General features: G+C 40.6%; 1 protein-coding gene across 3 annotated transcripts in view; it reads left to right on the top strand.

The window, feature by feature from the left end:
* The window catches only part of LOC118441721 (dipeptidase 1), a 79,558-nt gene that overhangs the window by 54,996 nt on the left and 3,759 nt on the right, over nt 1-20,803 (top strand). For all 3 annotated transcript variants that reach the window (XM_085656947.1, XM_035866499.2, XM_035866498.2), the window contains exons 5-7: nt 19,123-19,455; nt 19,555-19,687; nt 19,773-19,961. In XM_085656947.1, coding sequence (XP_085513073.1) covers nt 19,123-19,455; nt 19,555-19,687; nt 19,773-19,961 — 655 coding nt within the window. The remainder of the gene's footprint in view (nt 1-19,122; nt 19,456-19,554; nt 19,688-19,772; nt 19,962-20,803) is intronic.

Raw genomic sequence — 20,803 nt, 5'->3', positions numbered from 1 at the left:
GAGAGAGAGAGAGAGAGAGAGAGAGATAGGGAAAAAGGAAGAAAAAGAAAAAGTAATATCAGAGTCATCGTTTGTACGTTGAATATGTATGACTTTTATATCAGAAGATTGGAAGAAAGCAAAGAAAATAGGAACTCGTGGTAGTGGTAGAGGCGGTGAGGTCCATCGATCGTAGCAAGTAATCGCGGTAAAAGTTTATATACATACATACATACATACCGCTTCGAGAAAAGAATGATTTCGAATTTTCATCGAATCTTGAATCACTCGATTCGCTCAACCAAGAAATCTTCAATTCCCTGAGAGCTATTGTAGTTACCATTGTGATCAAAGTATGTACGTCAATGCCGTGATCGACAAAGTCTATTGTAAAGACTACTTCCTCTAAAATCAACTGTAGGACTAATGTACTGATCATGATATCCGCCTCGACGCCGTTCACGAACATTTGCATCAGCTCTTGAGAGATACGATCTTTCAATTTTTGAAAATAATTTTTAATTTCGTTCTCCTGCCATTCCTCTTCGAATCTCTTCTTTCTCGAACAAATATCGAATCTTTGCGGTAATATGTGCCTATGGGAAAAATTGGAGAATTCAAGCTCATAAATCCTGGATAAGGAAAATATTCCATTTGAATTTTGAGTTTTAACCTCTCCGGCGACGGCGGTCTCTTTTGTAGACTCTTAAGGACGTATTCAACGTTCTCGTCGTTACTAAAAAATCTTGGCCTCGGCGTGCGAGCGTACGGAAGGATTCTAAAGAATTTCAAAGTGCTAGAATCTAATTTTCTCTTCGTGAGAATTTGCGAGAAAACTGGCAAGGTTTCGTGTGACGAAAAAGAAAAAGAAAAAAAAAATATATATATATATATATATACTGTTGGATATAAAGGTGTGTCTCTATTTTTCCAGCGCGAAAAGAAAATTTGTCGTGAAAAATAACGACCGATTCGTCGTTCTCTACCTTTCGATATCTTACAATGGATGAGCCAATAAAGGTTCACTAGTTTCCGTGTAATCCTCATCGATGTCGTCCTCGGTCGTGATAGAAGCAAGGCTATCGCACTTCTTCAACGACCACAATTTCTTTTCCTCCTTCGAATCTTCCAGTACTTGTCTTCTTCGATAGTCCCTTTCCTCCTCGAGATTTTCTTCTCTTTCTTGATAATCTGCATCGTACCATTCAAGAGGATCCTCCTCCTCCTCCTCCTCCTCCTCCTCCTTCTTCTCCGCCTCCTTCTTTTTCTCCTTTTCTTCCTCTTGCTTGTCACGCTGGACAAGCTCTTCAAGATACTCTGAAAACGAAAACGAAAGTCGAGTCGCGCCTAAACACCTCCGAGATATCGAATCGATCTCTCAAAGATCCTCGAAGAGGTGATTCGATAAAATTATCATTATTATAAATATTCTAGAGATATACCTCTTTTATCGATTTCAGAATAAATTTTCTCCTCGCTGAAATTGTCATCGGTCTGAGCAAATGCAAGATTTCTCGATGTATCACTAGAAATTCGTCGATGCAAAGTAGGTAGTACGAGCTTTTTCTTACTTTAGACAAGAGCTTTCTTGCCTTGATACTCGAGTACACTTGTGATTTAATATCCTTGATGTCACTCGATGCTTCTGGGTCGTCCTTTGCTATCTTCGAAGCTTTTCTTGATTTACTTTGTCCAAAGGGTGGAAAGAGTGGATGGAATGTCTGTACATCTTTGTTAAAAGAATCAAGTTCATTCGTATTTTTCAGTTTCGACGACTCCATGAAATTCTCAGCTTCCATTCTCGTGGCCAACGTTAACAAGATCTATCGTATCTTCCGGTACTTTCTATTTTTTCTATTTTTATCGGCGATGGTCGTTACGCTAAAGCAAAATAAAAAAGAAACAAACAGAAAATAATAAAAGAAAAAAGAAAAGAAAGAAAAAATATTGATGGAATAAAAGTTTGGTTAATTCGCGCCCGCGACAGCTGCGATCTCGATTCGAGGTTTCGGAAAAAAAAGAAGAGAGAGAGAGAGAGAGAGAGAGAGAGAGAGCGAGAGAGAAGAAATAAAAAAGAGCAGGAGAATTGACGAGCAACGCGCACGTCGTTCCATATTTTTTTTTATTTATCGCATTCCCTGCCAATCTTGACGTGAGCGCTAGCTTTACAATGCGTTTCCGTTCTTTCATATAAAAATAAATCCATACACGCGATCGAGGTGGATGACGATATAAAAAACAAAGAAAGAAAGGAAGGAAGAAAGAAAAATCATTCGAGACGACATTTGCAACTATTTCTACGCGAAATACATGTGATTAATGTAAAAATTATTCTTTGAAAAATATTTATTCATTCCTCTGACCTTTCACATTGCCCTTTATTATATACATAACTGCGACTATAAATATCATCGAATCCATCGGAATGCGACGTATTTCCTTTCCTTTTTTTTTCTCCTCTTGCATTTTCATTTTCCGATAGAATAACACACATTTCTTTCTTCCCCTCCCTTTCATTCTCCGTTCTCTCTCTCTCTCTCTCTCTCTCTCTCTCTGTGTGTCCCTCTATTGCTGTCTCTCTCACTCGCAATCGAGCTTTTATCTTAATTGTTCGTCATGTCTATCCGGTTGTCGAGAGAGCTCGTAGTGTGGACGTGCCTTAATAACGACAGTACGACAGGTCGAAAGACAGTAAATCCGCGGCAATGCCGTAGGAGAATAACGTCCATTAAAATATTTTAATCAAGCTGACAACTCTTTGGGTAAGGTAAAGACGAGGAGATAAAGAGGGTTACAGGGTATAGGACAAAAATCGACGTCGACCATTTAACTTCCTCCCTCTTTTCTCGTGGAAAGTCTTCGCCAAAGGATTCCTTGATTTTAGCACGGTTCAAACGATCGCGAAAGTTTCTCATTTAATTATTGGTGTTTTTTTCATAAGGGAACGAGCTACCTAGCTCGTCAGTCTCGAGAATAGGGTAAGACAAGACAGAAACTGTTAGTTACAAACTTGATGAAAATTGGAAATTCATATTCGCGTTCGATACAGCTCACGAAAATTACAGCTCGGCGTAATTTTGACGATCGCATGTTAGGAAGGTAAACAATACAGCGTACTGCGATTTGATAGCTATGTACATTGTCATAATTAAGCATGTTAATTAAGTGTGACACTGTGAAGTTGCTAACGTCTCTCTTTGTCCATTTAACCATGACAAAGCTTTGTAGCTATGTAAAATCTCTATTAACCTGTCGCTTTGATCATGCGATACCGAATTGGATCATTGAAGATGAAAGTACTCATTTTACCCGACTTAACGACGTGTAGAAATTTTAATTAATTGTATCATAATATCAGATTGTAATATATGAAATCGTCATCTTCGTAATACCATAAAACGTAGTAAATTAATAACTTTGATCGCCTCGGTTAATCTTGGTAGGTAAGACCAAGATTAAATGAATCGATTTTCCCCCTCGTATTTGATAGAGTTTTAATTTATTATTAACGAAAGGGATTAGAGAGAAAAAGATCAAAGAGATTTCTTTGATATGAAGTAACAATTTTGGTAAAGACGTCGAGATATACGATATCATAGTTTGGAATTTTCAATAGGGCCTTTGTAGGTGACACGTACGGTGTATAAATTGTTACGGTTTCCTGAAATTTTGATGCTCGGTAGCGTGGTCGGTGTGGCGAGGACGGTGGTCTCGCGGTTGTGGACGGAGGTGGTGTTTCGAGGTGTCAGCGACAGAAAGAGGCACACGAATTGCGAGGAAAGAGGTTCTCCTAGTCTCCTAGCGCAAAGAGAGGGAACCGTAATATAGAGGGGCTCGCGTAATAATCAGGGAAAAGGGGGTGAGTTGCTAGATGTAAAGGTGATGCTAGAAAGACAATGAACAGAGAAGTGTAAAAGGCCCTTTTCGCGCTAACGGTCCTTGTCGTGAGTATTTAATTACGGCCTCCAGGTGTCCAGGGACGAGGACAGAGGGATCATATCCGAGTATTTACCGCACACCAACTCTCACGAGAGTTCGCCAATTACTCTTCAAAAGTGACTCTCTCTCTCTCTCTCTCTCTCTCTCTCTCTCTCTCTCTCTCTCTCTTTCTCTCTCGCGCGCGCTCTCTTGTCTACTTCTCGTTTCTCGTGAACTACACGACTAGCCTTTACTACTCGTCCCTTTGAAAGAGCATAGAATTAGAAAGCAGCAAAACCGGTCTATTTTTCTGAGAAGATAACGCTATCGTGCGTGGACGGAAATTCCTCGAGTAAAACTCGAAAAGGAGAGATCTTTGAAAACAGATTACTTCGGTCGAGAGGAAACTAAAGTCCCCTCTTTGCAATACGCTTTACTTCAAGCTTTGCCATGTGTATATATACATATATATATGTGTGTGTGTGTGTGTGTACATCTACGTGACGGAGTATCGTCGGAAAGACGTCGCGTCGAGACCCTTCGGTTTTCCCCTGTAATACATATCGCAGCTGTGGAATTCCCGATGGCACTTTACTCGAGGCTATGAGAGAGTAAAGTCGTTAGATGGAAGCGTCGATAGCTTAACGTCTAACAAGATGCTTTGACCGACCCACACTCGCCTGGGATATGAAAACTTTGGTGGCGCAATAATTTTGTATAAATTTCATTTACGTATTTTCTTCGCCGTATATATATATATATATATATATATATATATATATATATGTATGTATGTATGTATTATGTATATATATATATATATATGAGAGATAAGATTCTCCTAGTTTCGTCTCTTGCTATTTTATCTGCTCGTTAAGTCCTAAGCTCGCCCGGTAATGACTTTTAATTAAATTAACACTGTAAACGATTACCTTCCTTAATTTCATCGGTAAATTCCTCTCGAGAGAAAATCTTCAAGGATATGAGGAGAACGCGAATGTGACTCTTCAACGCCACTTGTTAAGATCTTCCTTGAGGAGGAGGAGAAGGTTACGAGAAAAGGAAAAGCAGCAGCAGCAACAGTAGTATAGCGTATTCGAAAAGCGGAAGTTAATCGCCAAGAGTCGAGCGTCGAACTCGCGAATCTTAAGGGCTGCTAACAAGAGACATTGCACAGCTCATGGAAACTAAGTCGGAAGGATAATTAGCCACCTGCATCACCTGCGGGGTGATCTCTCTCTTCTCTTCGCTCCTCCGGTCGATGACGTATTGATACCAAATGGGAAGCTCTCGCCGTTCTAAATGGCAACCGAGCCTGAAAGCAAACTAATCCAAGTTATAGTTCGAGCACGTGCGAGTAATCTGCAAAGTGAAAACTCGAAACGACGAAAGCTTCCTCGAATATGCCTGGGATAGGAAACGAAGAGAGGACAAGTAGGAGGGGAAGAAGGGAGACGGTCCAAAAGGCATCATCTCAAAATTGGCTCATGAAACACCTGAGAGATCAATCAAAACGCTCAGATCTATCGATTCAAACGCATCGAAGCAACCAAGTGTGACGAAAACGATTATCGAGCGCACCTGCTGCGTACTCATCGATCTTTCAAGTGTGTACGTTTTCCACGAGTTTTCGCTATCTAAGTAAACATGAATTATCAATTCGCTGAGAGGCGATGATAAACTTTTCCCATATAATTTAATTATTAATTTTTAATAAACGAAATGTCTCGAAAGTTACACAAAAGTACGCGATATATGTACAATATAATCCTATATCGTTTTGAGAAAATCAACGACTTTCGATTGGAAAATATAGCGCTCTTTCATTAACATGACTTTTATTTCGCACATCAATTTGAATCGAGTTAACCCGCATTTAACAGACGTCGCTTGTTCGTTCGTTTGTTCGTTCGTTCGTACGTCCGTCCATCCATCCGTCCATCCTATCGTTCGTTCGTTCATCCATCTGTCCGTTCGCTCGCTCTTTCGTTCGTTCGTTCGTTCGTTCGTTCGTTCGTTTCTCATCGACGTCGACGATCGTAGTCGTCGGTGACGACGACGTCGCTCGCGAAATTTGATTACCCGAGCTAAATTACTATGTAAGTGAATTAACGATGCATCCGCTCTCTATGAAATAGCAATAATCAGGGTAGACGAAATCAAACGTGCGCTACGAGACGGGATGTCCTGCCTCGTACAATCGCCTTTTATACGCCGGATATTAACGCGATTGTGCCGCTGTAAAATCGAGTAAATTATGAATCGCGAAGGTAAGGACCCTTGAAAAATTTTCTCGCATTTTCCAACCTCGTCTTCTCTTGACGAATCCGACGAAATGCCATTCCCGGGCATTGCCAAAGTTGTTAGATATATTTCGTATAACGTCGAGTGAAAAATATAATACTTATCCGTTACTCTCTCAAAAATATCCTCTACGTTCCAAATCGTTAACAACTTGAAACCGAAAGAGAGCTCTTGTAGCTCTTATACTTTACTGTCGGACTCGTAAGATCGTCGTTATATACTTAACGTCTTGTCCACGTCTTCAGTTTGGATCATCGCTCGTCAAATTTTTGTTTCTTTCCGTTAGTGCTTCCTCAGAGATACCACGTGCAACCTAGATTACAACGTACACGTAAATTCATGGATCTGTGTAAGAGATTCCAGTTTTCTCGACATATCGTAAACGCGAAATATCAAGAAGATATATTTTTATATATCTGATATTTGATCGTAAAAAATGTTCGAATAAAATCATTGGATTCTAGATCCTAGTAGAAAAATAGCTGCTTTTGACACGCCTTTTGCGTCCTCATATTTTTACGTGTGTATATTTATATGATAATCAAGAGCTAAAAACATTTCGTGATATTTTTTGGTATCAATGTTCCTTTCTCCAACCTCGTTTCTTGAATTATTGATTTCGACATTTTCTATTTTTTTTTTTTTCACTTAATAATTAGTTTCGAGAAATATTCTGATGCATGCATTTTTAATGATATAAGATTTATAGTTATGGAAGAAACCCAAAAGAATTACTCTTACAGGTGTGATATAACGAAAAACGAAAGTATCCTCTTAAGGACCTCGATTCAATCGTCGAACAAATGCACCAAAAGGGATTGCCATTAGAAGTTCACTTCTGCGATCATGCTTTTATAGAATAGAATAGGTACTTCGTTAATGATCCATTGAAAAGAGAAGAAATAGAGAAAGAGAGAGAGAGAGAGAGAGAGAGAGAGAGAGAGAGAGAGAGAGAGAAATGTTCATTCTTGGATGGTTTTCTTTTTTACGGAAGATACCTTTAAAGAAATCAATTTGAAGAGAAGAATTTTAACGTCCACCTGAGATTTTAACCGTGGGATCTACTCGGAAGGAAGACTACAAAGGATTATGTACATTAAAGATTATTCCAAAGTCTCTGCTATTTACGAGGGAATTGCTATTTTTCGTTCTCGCAAGTAGAAGAAGCATGCCGAAGACAGGAGGGACAAGTCTGGCTTGATTACAAATTGAAACTCTGGCTGGTAGCAGAACTTTGTCCTTTTTCTGCCAAACATTTTTCGTATTCGAACGAATGCATAAAGTCAAAGTCGAAAGGTACCGGCTTGCTGCCGTGGACGTGTCTCGAAAGATAAGCCCAGAAAGTGAAAGAGAGAGAGAGAGAGAGAGAGAGAGAGAGAGAGAGTAATCTACCTGTAAAGAATAGACTTAATTATCTGTCATAGATGATGGTTCTACAGTCGGTTGAATATGTATGGTTTCCGTTTTGATAGTACAAAGGACAGAGAGAAGAGAGAATCCTAAATCAGAGTAGCGGCCAAAGTGATTAGGTTTCGCGGATCTTTTGAGGAATGTAACTCAAAGCGAGCCGAGCAAACCAGAACACATCGTATGTGCTTGCGGCGGTTACAGAACAGTGACAGCAACGACCATTCAGGAACGCTCTTCTCTCTCTCTCTCTCTTTCTCTATCTCTATCTATCTATCTTCTTCTTCTTCCCCTTTTCGTTTTCCTTGTTCGTGGACACATACCATAGTGCTCTCTGTGTATCGCTTCTAGGAAAGTTTCTAACGAGCCAACCGGAGTTTCCGTCGTTATTGATGTAAATCAGACACAGGATTATAATTTAATCTACTAGCAGCTATGTCCCTGGAGTTTGCAACTTGCACGTTCCCTCATTATCGGTCCGTGAGTTTTAATAACTTGAAACGAGTGAATTAAAGAACCTCGAACGATCTTTCTAGACGAGGAATAAGAATTTTTATCTGCTTTGAAGTGATATCGAAGGGTAAGGAAAGCTTTACGATGACTGACTGGGGTAGTAGTAAAAGAAGAAGAAGATGAAGAAGAAGGAAACGAAGAAGAAAGAGAACGTAAGATCGTAAAACGTTATAAGGCATTTGAATGTAAATAGGTGCCGAGACACGTCCGAGCAGAGAAAACACGTCTCGGTGGTATCGACTTTTGAGTCGCCGTTTGTCATCGGTACACCGCATACACTATCGCTAGCCGGAGGCCTTCCCTCGTCGTATAGAGAGAGAGAGAGAGAGAGAAAGAGAGGAAGGACTATCCCGAGAGAACAGAATTTTTCTTCTTATATCCTTTTGAGGCTTACGAAATGACTTTCCTCGAGGAAACTTCGTTACCCTCTTAAAGTCCTTTTTCGACCCTTATTCTTTTCTCCTTCATACATACATGCATACATATATCTAGACTTTGAAAGACAATATGGACGATAGGAACGTTCACGGGAAAATATAAATTCTCTTTCGTTTCGAAATGGATAGAGGAGCGTACATCGATTTACCCGTTAAACGTTTCTCTTCTTGGTCAAAGCCATATCGTCTGTCGTTCGCTTCGTAGAAAAAAATCGAAAGAGAATTAACTGGCGTGTGGAAGAGAAAAAGGAAAAGAAGATGAGGAGAAGAAGAAGAAGAAGAAGAAGAAGAAGAAGAATAAGTAGAAGAGGGGTTATTCGAGGACCAAACCTTCGAGCAAAAAGATACGATCGAATTCCCGTCGGAAAATCGTTCTTCATTATCATGAACACACACAAGCGGTAATGTCCTCTCCAAAGCGAGGAACCTTAATCGTCTCGATTCCTTTACCACCACTACTTCTCTCTTTCTCCCGATCGAGATTTTCCGAGTGTATTTGGCGAGCATCGAGGCGCAGGATTTAATTGGAACTACTTCGGGAAAGAATAACTTTTGAAGCAGGACATATCGGATACTCGTAATTTAACCTAATGGCAATAGCAGTAGTAGAAAATAGAGAGAATGGGGAAGTCAGGAAGAAAGAGAGATAGCCACAAAGTTTCTGTTTTCAGCGAGCGGAGTATCATCGCAAGCGGAATTATTTACGTCCTGGTACGGACGGAGGAGAGAGGAAGGATGAATGGGAGGGAGAGAGGGAGGTTAGTCGCGCTCGGTAGAATAGAAAGGACAGAAAATGCAAACAAGGAGAATAGCATTGGGTATAGCGCGATAGAGCCGAGATAGTCGACACATTCACGCACGTACCTATACACTAGCGCTGCATTAAAAAGTAGCAACTTCCTGGTTGCTGCCGCAGGAATCCATTTCGGGCACTGCAAGCACTGCGTTTCAGAGCTGGAGCAACGGGGATTACAAGTTTGGTCCATTAAAAACGGTTGTTGCCGTCGTCCAGTACTCCCCATATACCTACCCAACGATCTCACCCCTTAAACCTCCCAGGCTACCTCTATCCGCCTACATAACGCTACTTGCTGTAACTGCAAGGATACACGAACAAGCAAGTATCGTTTCACTTTTACGAGCATACCATAGATACGCAGGTATGTCCGTAAATCTGGCTAACCAAAGAAATACTCTCCTCGTCCTTTTTCCAATGTGCTTTCTCCGATGTGCTTTCTCCTCGTTACCCGACGACAATATTCATTAATTCCCATAAATTGAAGATGTACAGAGATCCACCGTAAGCCCGTTAGGGTGCAGTAACGTCGTCGCATAGAGCGAATAGGAGTCGAAGGATCGATTTCGACTAAACGAACATTAGCTCGGTAGTTGGCCCCTACGAACACACTTGGCAAACGTATTAAGAAGAGGTATACCGGATTCTGTTAATTTCCAATTATCGAAGGCTCCGACTGTCGAGCGGACCATTTGGAGAAGCGTAATTTCGAAGGAGGTATGCAGCTGGTTAGGTTAGCGAGCATTAATCATGACGTTTGGAGAGACGAGCGCCGAGCGTATCGCGCTACCTCGGAAACGTCGATGCCGGTTGCATTGTTAATTCTGGTGCTCGGCAGAACGTAGAGTATCCTTGCTAAGGAATGTACGTATGCAGAGAGGTATATGTACGCTCACGGATGCGCGAGAACCTAATATGTGAGAATACAAAGGGCAAAGTGAACCAACGGATTATAGAAACGTAGCTGTTACATAGACAATAGAATAATACCACCGACTATCCTTCTAATATCGAGGAAATTTCTTTAATTTTGTGAATGAAAACCTTAGCTATATTATACGTAGGTACTTTACCCATCTCCCCTGGATAGAAAGGAGAAGCATCGAGAATACGGTATGCGGAATCGATACACGATAATCCAAATTCAATGGCAAATTCTGGCTTAAGCATCGGCAGTCGTGCGATCTAACGCGATCGTACGCGCTCCTGTGTTGGCCATTTACGAGCAGGCTTCTCCGTAGTATAGAACTTAGAATGTGCGATGTTTGTGTAATATCTAAGAAAGTCTGTACAAGTGCGGCGTAACCTCTTTCCCCCGGTGGATCCATCCAACGTGCCTGGAATTCGGTGGTGAGCTTTTCCGAGCGTATCAAGTAAGAAGTTCCCTCTTATATACGGGGTGATACAACCCTTTCGTTTCGCCAACCGATACAAACCTCATCCTTTATTTATTTATTTACTTTTTTTCTTTTTTCTTTTTTTTTTTTTCCTTTTTTTTCTACGGCATTACGTCGAACGTTTCTTCCTTTACAACGTCCAAACTCACGCTAATGTATATTTGGTATGGTCTTTAAGATATTGGAAATTTTCTAACGACTACGAGGCTCTTTTTTACGATTGTCGTAAAAAGAAACAGTTATCGGTCGAGCGAAGGCGGACGCACACCTTGTATAACACCTACGTGCCTTACTACTTCTTCTCCGACTTTACGGAACGTAACAAAGCCATGTAGGATTCTGCAGGAAGAAATATGGCCGGTAAAGGTGGAATACGCGATGTGCATCGGCCCGCTGTAAAATCTCTCTTTCGTTAATACGAATTTCCTTGGATTCTTTCTTCTCGAAATTTATCTATCGAACGATCGAATTTCTTTCCTTGGTACGTTTAGAGAATTCTTTAAGTTATCATTTTAATAAACCAATCGAGAGGATTGTTTAAGTTTAGTGTCTTTCAATATGAGACGTATCGCTTACTATCCAAATAAGGTACCTTGAAGATAAACGGAAACGTATCGCTTTGCGCATAGCAAATCTCCGTTCGTTACCGCAAACGTTTGTCCCAAAGGCTTAGCCTAGTTTCAAGCATTATTATCGTTTCGTCGGGAACCTTCTTGCCTCGTCGCTCGACGACGAAATTTCTCGTTAGTCGACACGGTAACGAGGGAGAAGATTCGTCTCCGGGGTCGCCCAGTGGCGTAGCTCGCGAATCTCGGCCACTCCTTCTATCCCTCTCTCTCTCTCTCTCTCTCTCTCTCTCTCTCTGTCTGTGTGTGTTCTTTCTCCTTTTGCCTCGTTCCTCTTCACAGGGAGCCACTCACTGACTTTTGCATTAAGAGCGTCGAGTGTCCGAGAACACTCGTAGAACAACTCGTGAAAGCTGCTGCACGAAAAGATTCAGCGAAAAAAGATTCTCTCTCTCTCTCTCTCTCTCTCTCTCTCTCTCGTTCTCTTACTGTCGAGGCAACTTCGTTTTCGCGAATTTTCGTTGCCGCGACGAGGACGACAACGCTTCATTTTCAAGGAAGAAGTAGGCTAATTGACACTCGTAACGATCGCGTGTAACACCACGAAAAAATGTTTAACGAGATCGCAGAAATCGCGTGGTCTTTGTAATAAAAAGAAGAGCAACAAGTAAACGCGAGATATCTGGTCGTCGGAGATAAGGGAAAAGGATAAATCGTATGATTGGAATTTATGAAGTGCAATGACCTCTCTCTTTCTCTCTCTCTCTCTCTCTCTCTTATAACTTTGCAACGACGAGCAAAGTCTATTAAATATTAGAGGAGCGTATGAAACGGGACACGCGCTTTGGCGATAGTGCTCTGTAAATTTATATATCTATATCTATATAGAAATTTGCAGAATATTCAAGGAACGTCTTCATTACCGTTTCATAAATAATAATACGTTTTGCAATTGCAGACATGCATAGGTATAACGGCGGATAACTCGAGCGAGGAAACGCTCGAAGGTGATGGTGGTGGTGGTGGTGGTGTTAGGTGCGAGGGAAAGGGCCAGAGTACTAATGCTTTTGCAGACGTCATTATACCCATCCTCGGCCAGCCCCGTTTGCTTCGGACTAACCTTCTTACTCCATCTATTAATAATCTAAACTACGTGTGGATTATTACTGGCATCTCGTAATAAGTGGATACATTACTTCGTAAATCTTTCCTTCTAGTTTTGGTCCAAAAGATAAGGGAAAATTTGCAAATTGAAAATGCATATACGCCGTAGAGATAGCATATTTTTCTTTACGGTCGAGACCGAGTACAGAGTACCGCAGATACTACTATGTCGGCATTGGGTCGGCATTCGAGTTAGTCGGGTGGCTCGTCTCTCTACCTACTGTGACGTTGTTCTTTGCTAACTTTTCAACTCAAAGTAATTTCCTCGCGGGCAAATGCTACGCGTAACTTTGCATTTGTGCACCTTCACGATCTCTCTTACGTAGAATCTTGTTAGTAGATTCCCAAGAATATTAAGTAATACACGTCATTAGCCATTCCCTTTGCTCGCTATCGCCTGAACAAACTCGTCGTTAGTCAGTTGATCTCGATCATCAAAGTAAAACTTCTCGATACCTACTAGTCGATTGCGATTATTTACAAGGGAATCTCTTACAAAAGCTACCCTTATCAAAGGAATCCTTTTGATTGTCTCGATGAATAAATAATATCAAAGAGAGAATGGTAGATTCAGAGGAAGACAATGAAGAGAACGAGACGGAGAGAGAGAGAGAGAGAGAGACGCCATTGGTCTTTTATCGTAGCACGAAGGTTAAGACGGACTCTCACAATCTCCGGGTAACAAATTTATCGGAATCACGGTTCCTTGTAACCCCTAAGCGCTTTAGAAAGTTCCACCAACGAATTTCAAGTTCTCGGGAGATACGATTTCTTGGATTTGATCGCGCAAGCTTCGTAGGTGCCATTCAAAACTATCCGACATGGATCAAGAACGTCAAAGTCTTTCTCTTTTGAAAAAAGATTTAAAGAGAATCTCCAGAAGGTTGGAAGCCGAGATGAGATGGAATAAAGGTAAACGGGAAACTATTTCACTGCCTTCCTACCGAATGAAATATATTTGACTCGTATTACTTTCTTTAGTATCGTTGTATTTCGTGGCTTTAGCCTCGTTAATACTGAAACGCACGACCATTCATTTTTACGGAACGAATGACTGGAAAAGTAGGAAAAATATTTTCATTGCGAAAATCGAAAGTTTTTATTTATTTATTATTATTATTTTTCTTTTTTTATTTCTTTTTTTCTTTTTTTTTTTTTTTTTTTTTTTTTTTTTTTTTTTTTCTTTTTGTTTTAGCGATGAAAATATTTGACTTTATTTCCTCCAAATGGGACAAATAGAAAATAAAATTTGTTCAACAATTTAATTTCTACAAAATCGCATTCCTCCGGCATATTGCAACGAGAGAGAAAGGGGCAGAGAGAGAGAGAGAGAGAATATGAAAAGTTTAAATCGTTTAATAAAATCATCAACGTCCAAACGAATAGCGGACAAACGTATATTTTGAATAAGAGAATGTTTTTCGAAAGCGCAAAGTTGGATCGCGGAATAACATTTATAATTTCTTTGTTGGAGGAATACGGATTAACCTTCGCAGTATGATATAATTAAAATCGTTTCATTAAACTTGGTATCGTGATTAGTGGAGTGTTGTTATAAGCTCCGAAATAATGCGATTCCACGCAGGTAGACGTAGTCTCTTGTTAGGCAACTAATTACAGACGACAAACGAGATTGCCTTCTGGAAAAAAGGAAGGTGAAAAGGCACGTAGTACATGGATATACCTAAATATATCTATATACATAGGTATGTATTTACCCTCGAACTTTTAGCTGCAGTTTTAGCTGCGAATGCACGCTGTAATCCACTGGGACTTAACTAAATCGAAGCTTACAAGCTATTCCGATGAAAAGAGCGAGCTTGTAAATCCTTAGCCGCTTTTTGACTCGGAGAGAAAGGAGGAAAAAAAAGAAAGAAGACAAGTACGTTCTTCCGGTACTCGGGGATAAGATCAATACGCTTTAACGCGCTACTAGAGTATCAGAGTAGATTACGGGAAATTATTCGCCGATGCGTCGAGGACTCATTCGTATTCCTCTCTCGACGTAGGCACAGAACTTTTCTCGTTGTCGTTGTTATTCTATGAGAAACCACGTTCCCACGATATTTCGACATCGCAAGATAATAGAAGCAACATTAACGGCACGTACGTGTTCTCTTGAGCCATGCAACTTTTAGCCGCCAAGATTTGTTTGGAGCTTCGTTCGCAAACGTATTTCACATCGCGTACGGCACCGTTACGCCCTTGATAATAAACTTTCCTCCCCTGTGTATCCGAAAGCTTGTCGCGAACGTTCTCGCGAACTCGTAAAACTATCTGCTAACCCGATTTCTCTTCGTTCTGCTGATATAATTAACGAGAAAAAATTTGGCTCGCTTTAATAGAAGACAGAGTGAGAGAGAGAGAGAGAGAGAGAGAGAGAGTTGCGTTTGTACGTTGATTTTTCAGATTTCCAAATCGATAAAACGATCAGAGGAATCGTTCGATCGATCGCCATCTGTCCTTTATTTTCGTTGGTCGTTTCCCAAACTCTCTTTGATTTACGATAATCCACTGGGTAGTCGAAGCTCGGAACATAAAGAGGAGAGAAGCCAACAAGAGAAGAAAGAGAGAGAGAGAGAGAGAGCGAGAGAGAGAAACGACCACGCAAAATATTTCCAATCTCAAAGTTTCGCGCCAAAACTTTTCGCATCTCTGTTACCTCAGTTACGTACGTTTTCGAGCGAACGATACGCATGATTCTTTTTCGTCCTTGAGTGAAATGAAATTTCAACATATTTCCTTCCAAAAAGTTTCTCCACAGTTTTATCAATTTTCTTCTATCCCATACTTTGCAGACGAATACACGATAAAATAAGAGAAACGCTAAGAGAAGAAGACCTCTGAAGGATCGAATCGGAAGGTACCTTCTTTTATGCTTTAATGCTTTATGCGAGTAAAGTATCGGATAGTTATCGAAAGTTGTTTCAGAGGAGTCAAATCTTTTCCAAGGATACGATAACTGCGTTAACCGTAGTCATAACTGTCACGTAACAGTCACAATTCTCGTTTTCACGACATTACTATCAGGTCCATAAAAATTGAAGGTACAGAAAGCGCTCGGTGTTCGGCTCGTCGTAACCGATATATCTCAAAGTTTAGGGAGTTAATATTTCACTCTATCGGCCATATCAGTTTTATTAGGATACGTTGTGCGATTAAGCGTTGCTTAAGTCTCTCTTGCGCATTGATTATATATGTACGTGTATCAATGCGTGCCATAAGCTCTCGCTAACGAAGCTTTCCTGTATGACGAATGAACATGTAAGTCACAGAAGCACATTTGTGCCTCGGCGCGTATTCGCGCCTATAACAAACGAGCGAAATGTTGACATCGTTCGGTATACAATATCCTCTATAAATGGACCTTTTCACATGCTGCTCACTCGATTAATTATCTATGAAACAGTAGACCGCGAAAATCTTCCATTCATGACTTTAATAAAAGCCCTTTTACAAACAAGGAACACAAGTCGATCATTTGCATTTTATTATCCGTTTTGTTTCTTTTTCTTTTATATTTGATTGCTTTCGCGTTTTTTATTTACTCATTTACCTACTTATTTATTTATCTATTTATTCTTCTCTTTTTTATTTTTTTTTCTTTCTTTCTTTCTTTCTTTTGTCTATCATAACTTTCCACTCTTTGCTCGTACTCACTTCAATGCATTAACATTACACAATGCAAGATAAATACAGATCAGAAAGGATTAAAGTTTTTCTTTTTTTTTTTCTTTTTTTTTTTTTTTCTTGGTAACGCGCGTACCATTTATAAACGGAACGAACAGAAATAGATTACCTTATCTGTCGAGAGTGATAGAGGAACCGATAGAAGATTTATTTCACCCTTTCCCACGGAAATGTTCCCATTACGAGGACGGCTATCTTCCGCGGGCTCGACGGGTGTGACGCGCGCATACGTTTCCCTCTTCCCCTCCCCCTCCCCCCTCACCCCCCTATCCTCCTTCATTGAAATTTTATCCAACGAATTTGTTTAAAAAGAATTCGGCCAAATAACGTTCGAACGAATTACTAAGCCTGAGTTTTATTATCGGATCGACGATAAGATTATTCTTCTCGTAAGAACGACGATAAGTGGTTCTAGAAACTTTATTATAGAAAGCGAAAATGATAAAATGATAAGAAATTTTCCAAACTTTTCATTAAAGGATCGAAAATACTCGAGAGAAAGAGAGAAAGTCAGACTCTAAACTCGTTGATCTTGAGTGTCGATCAACGACAGCAACAACGCCTTTGGAAATGTACAGATATTTATCCCGAAACTCGTCTCATTCGTTTCGCCATCTTCTTCAAATTTTCCGAATAAGTATTCGAAACTTTTCAATGCACCGAATCAAACTAGTCGTTTTGTCATCCATAATCTTATCTCTGGTCTAGAGTACTTATCTACCATTGATTTTTCTCCATTTTTGAAAGGTCACATTCGTGCTTGGAAAGGCGATTTTTCTCGTTCGTTCGTTCGTTCGTTCGTTCGTTCGTTCGTTCGTTCGTTCGTTCGTTCATTCGTTCGTTCGTTCGATTAAAATGGTGCGAAACACGAAGGCGCATTAAACCGTGAACATTGTACGTTTAACAAAGGTCGGCATTGAAGAGAATCGAAATAAGAGGAAAGAAGGGAAAAAAGGGGAAGAAAGGAAGGAAGAAAGAAAAAAGGAAAAAGAGGAAGGAAGGAAGGAAGAAAGAAAGAAAGAAAGAAAAAAAAAGGAAAGAACTCGTTAAAATTCTAGAGGAGAATTTTATGCGCTTGGGCTCGCGCTCGTCGGTCACGAGAGCATACTCATACAACCGATTTTGATAAACGATTGATCCTTCTTTAGTACTGTCAACCCATAGATTGAACTGTTAATTATGAAACGCGCAATATCTCGTGTCGTAGGAATAAAAAATAAAATATTTGATCCGGCTTGAGTGCCATCTGCGAGCCATACCTATGAATATACCTCGATACGCTACAAGTCATCGTTAAGATTAATCAAAAAATCAAATAGAAAATTTAACAAATGGAGTATTTTCTTTCGCAGTATCATTCAGCCACGCGGATTGTTTCTCACACGTTGTCTCCTATCACTTGCCTCGTTACTACCTTTTATTTTAGCGGAATTAAAACTTTCAAACTGTCTCTCGAAAATTCGCCCTTAACGTTTCACGAGATCGCATTACTCTAAAGTACATCGAAGTGAGAATCTTCGAAATCTCTTCTCCTTTCGTCTTTTCTATGTTCCCTTTTCTTTTCACGCGTTTGTTTTTGCTTTTTTCTTTTTTTTTTTTTTTCTTTCTTTTTAAGGACGTTTACTCGCAGGCGTCACTTTTCTCACGCTGTCCGTTTCTCTCTCTCTCTCTCTCTTTCTCTCTCTCTCATTCCTTCTCTCTTATCCCTTAACCGCCCGAAACAGCACGTAGATTTCAAAAGAGAAGCTCTCCAGATTCTCTTCGTACTCGAACTTTTCATTCAACTGGCCTTCGACGACGCCGTGGAAGAAAACATAAACCCGGACTAAAGTGCAGCGAAATACGATATGCGAAAAGTTTTCAAAAAACTTTCTTCCTTCTTCTACCAAGTTCCTAGAACGGCGGCCATTCGTTGGAACGAAGAAAAACCATGAAAAATTACGTGCTAAGAATTCTATCGTCGAACTGTCTTCAAACTTTGTCTCTCTCTCCCCCCCTTTTTTCGCTCCCTCTCGCTCTCTCTTTTTCTCAAATTAACGTTAATTCTTAGAGGAGAAGAAGTCTTCTCCTCGGTTCCCCGTTTTTTTAACTTTATCTATAACGTCTCTTTAAAGACTATACGTATAGAGTACACTCGATGAGATAATTTCCTCCCTAGCGAATTCGATCCATCATTCCATCGAAATGGGGTTGCGTCAAGTAAGAGCTTTGTCTTTCCACGTCCCTTCCCCGTCCCTTCCTCTCAATCTCGCAGAAAAGCCACGATCTAGCCTAGAATGTCTTATGCAATCTTTGCATCGAGGGAAACGATATAAACCTCGGCAAGACCACATCATTCTTCCTCTGTTTAATTCAAAATCAAGCACAAAATTCTCGACGGTACCTCGATATAAATTTCTAATTATTTAGATTATTGGGAAGGTATCGAATTCGATTGAAATGATCGCCGTAATTCCTTCCTTCATTTTCTACGGATGATAACAAATTTTCAATAAGTTCGCAGACACTCGTAAAACAGATACGGTAAATTATTTCTCCCTTTCTTTTTTCGTCGACTCATACCATTCGTTGTCTTGTCCCTCTGGGAACTTTAGGAATATAGAGGAGGGCGGTGGTATACGCTGTCCGAGAATTAATCTACTTGCCGGGGTAATCCTTAGAACGGATTGCGGACCGCTTCTACGCGGTATATTATTCCGCAGCATCAAAGCACTCCAGCTTGGATGACATAGTTACCTATCTTGCCACTGTATTAACAGTTTTTTTCTTTCTTTTGTTTTTTTTTTCATTTTTCTTTTTTTTTTTTTTCTTTCTTTTTTTCTTTCTTTTTTTTTCTTTCTTTTTTTTTCTTTCTTTTCCTTTTATTTTTCTATTTACTTGAATTATACACGAATCCTAGCAAATATTTTCAAACCCATTACAATGTGTTCTATTCGTCGGCATTGTTTCAGAGTGGCGGACAAAGTGGTGTCTGGATCGCGAGCGTGATTATACTGTCGATTGGCAGCTGGGTCGGTAGAGTCGGACCGCAACCGGCGGATAGCGATCTCGCGTCGTCCCTGACAACGCCGCGAGAGAGACTCGAAGTAGTACGGCAAATTCTAACGGAGGTACCGCTGATCGACGGGCACAATGACCTACCTTGGAATATCAGAAACTTTGTTCACAACCAGTTGGCCGATTTCGACTTCGACAAGGATCTCCGACAAGTCGCACCGTGGAGCAAGAGCGCTTGGAGTCAAACGGACTTGGTCAGATTGCGACAAGGCATGGTCGGTGGTCAGGTATTATCGGCTTTTCTCTTCTATCTCTTCTCTCTCTCTCTCTCTCTCTCTCTCTCTTTCTCTCTCTTTTATTCGATAACCACGTCAACGTCGTCGTAGTTTTGGGCCGCTTATGTGCCGTGCGAGTCTCAGCATCTCAACGCCGTACAGCTGACTCTGGAACAGGTCGATCTAATAAAACGACTGATAGAAAAGTATTCTCAGCAGATGCAGTTTGCTGCCTCATCCAAGGGTGTGTATTGCTTTTTTTTAAGGTTCGAAGAATAACGCGTGTTACGCTACGAGAATTTAATCGTTTTTCCTCGTTGAACGCACAGAAATCTTAGAGGCTCACAAAAGAGGCAGAATTGCTTCGCTCATCGGCGTGGAAGGAGGACATAGTCTAGGAAGTAGTCTAGCCGTTTTAAGGACGCTTTATCACCTGGGCGTAAGATATTTGACGCTAACGCACAGGTGTAACACACCGTGGGCGAAAAGCTCCTCCGCAGAGGAGGACGACGAGGACGGTGAGTTAAAGAATTTCACAAGGAGGGTAAAACAAAACAACAAAAAAATAAAAAAAAAAGAAAGAGAGAACAATTTTCATCCCTTCAAATCCTTCCCTAGTTCTTTCGATTTTAAATTTATCATCGGTCCGAATCGGCTCGACGATCGGTAATAATAGTATAGATAAAATGCAACGAATAAAACGAGACAAATTGATGAATTACATTTGAAATTTCGCGTGAATTCCCGGAAATTCGATTCGAAGCGATAAAATATGTTGAGGTGTAACGGCGCGGACGACGGGGGAGGGCCAATGGGAAATGCTTCGGATATGGACTAACGCGATTTAAAAAATATTAATCACTCTTCGTCCATAATCTCTCATGCGCAATCGATCGATACCATCGGGAAATCCTCTCACGTGAATTTGCGAATACGATTTGTGGGGAAAAAAGGAGAGAGAGAGAATGAGCGAGAGAGAGAGAGAGAGAGAGAGAGAGAGAGAGAGAGAGAGAAACAGAGGAGAATATGGTTCTCGTAATCAGTCCCCTGTATCGTCGTTAATATCGAATCAAGAGGAGTAACGAAGAGGAGGATACCTATCGCGAGGTTATATCGAGCTTGGTACACTCGGAAGAGCATACCCATTGTCATACTCGAAGTGTTGACCACGTAAACTATCCTTCAACGAACTAAACAGATGGTAATCTGAGGGTGCAAGATCCTTCGGGCTATAAACAGGATGGAGGAGAATAGTCCATCCCCTGGCTGCGGTTGCCTCCTCAAGTGCCCGTAAGCAACGCGAATATATGGTTTTATGGCAGTGTTACACAATGTCTGGTTAAATGTTGGCAAAGTGTGC

Source organism: Vespa mandarinia, chromosome 5, assembly GCF_050613455.1.
Source record: "Vespa mandarinia isolate Hongniang chromosome 5, ASM5061345v1, whole genome shotgun sequence".
NCBI lineage: Eukaryota > Metazoa > Arthropoda > Insecta > Hymenoptera > Vespidae > Vespa > Vespa mandarinia.
Note: the sequence above shows the minus strand (reverse complement) of the source record. Positions and strands in the feature narration are given on the sequence as shown.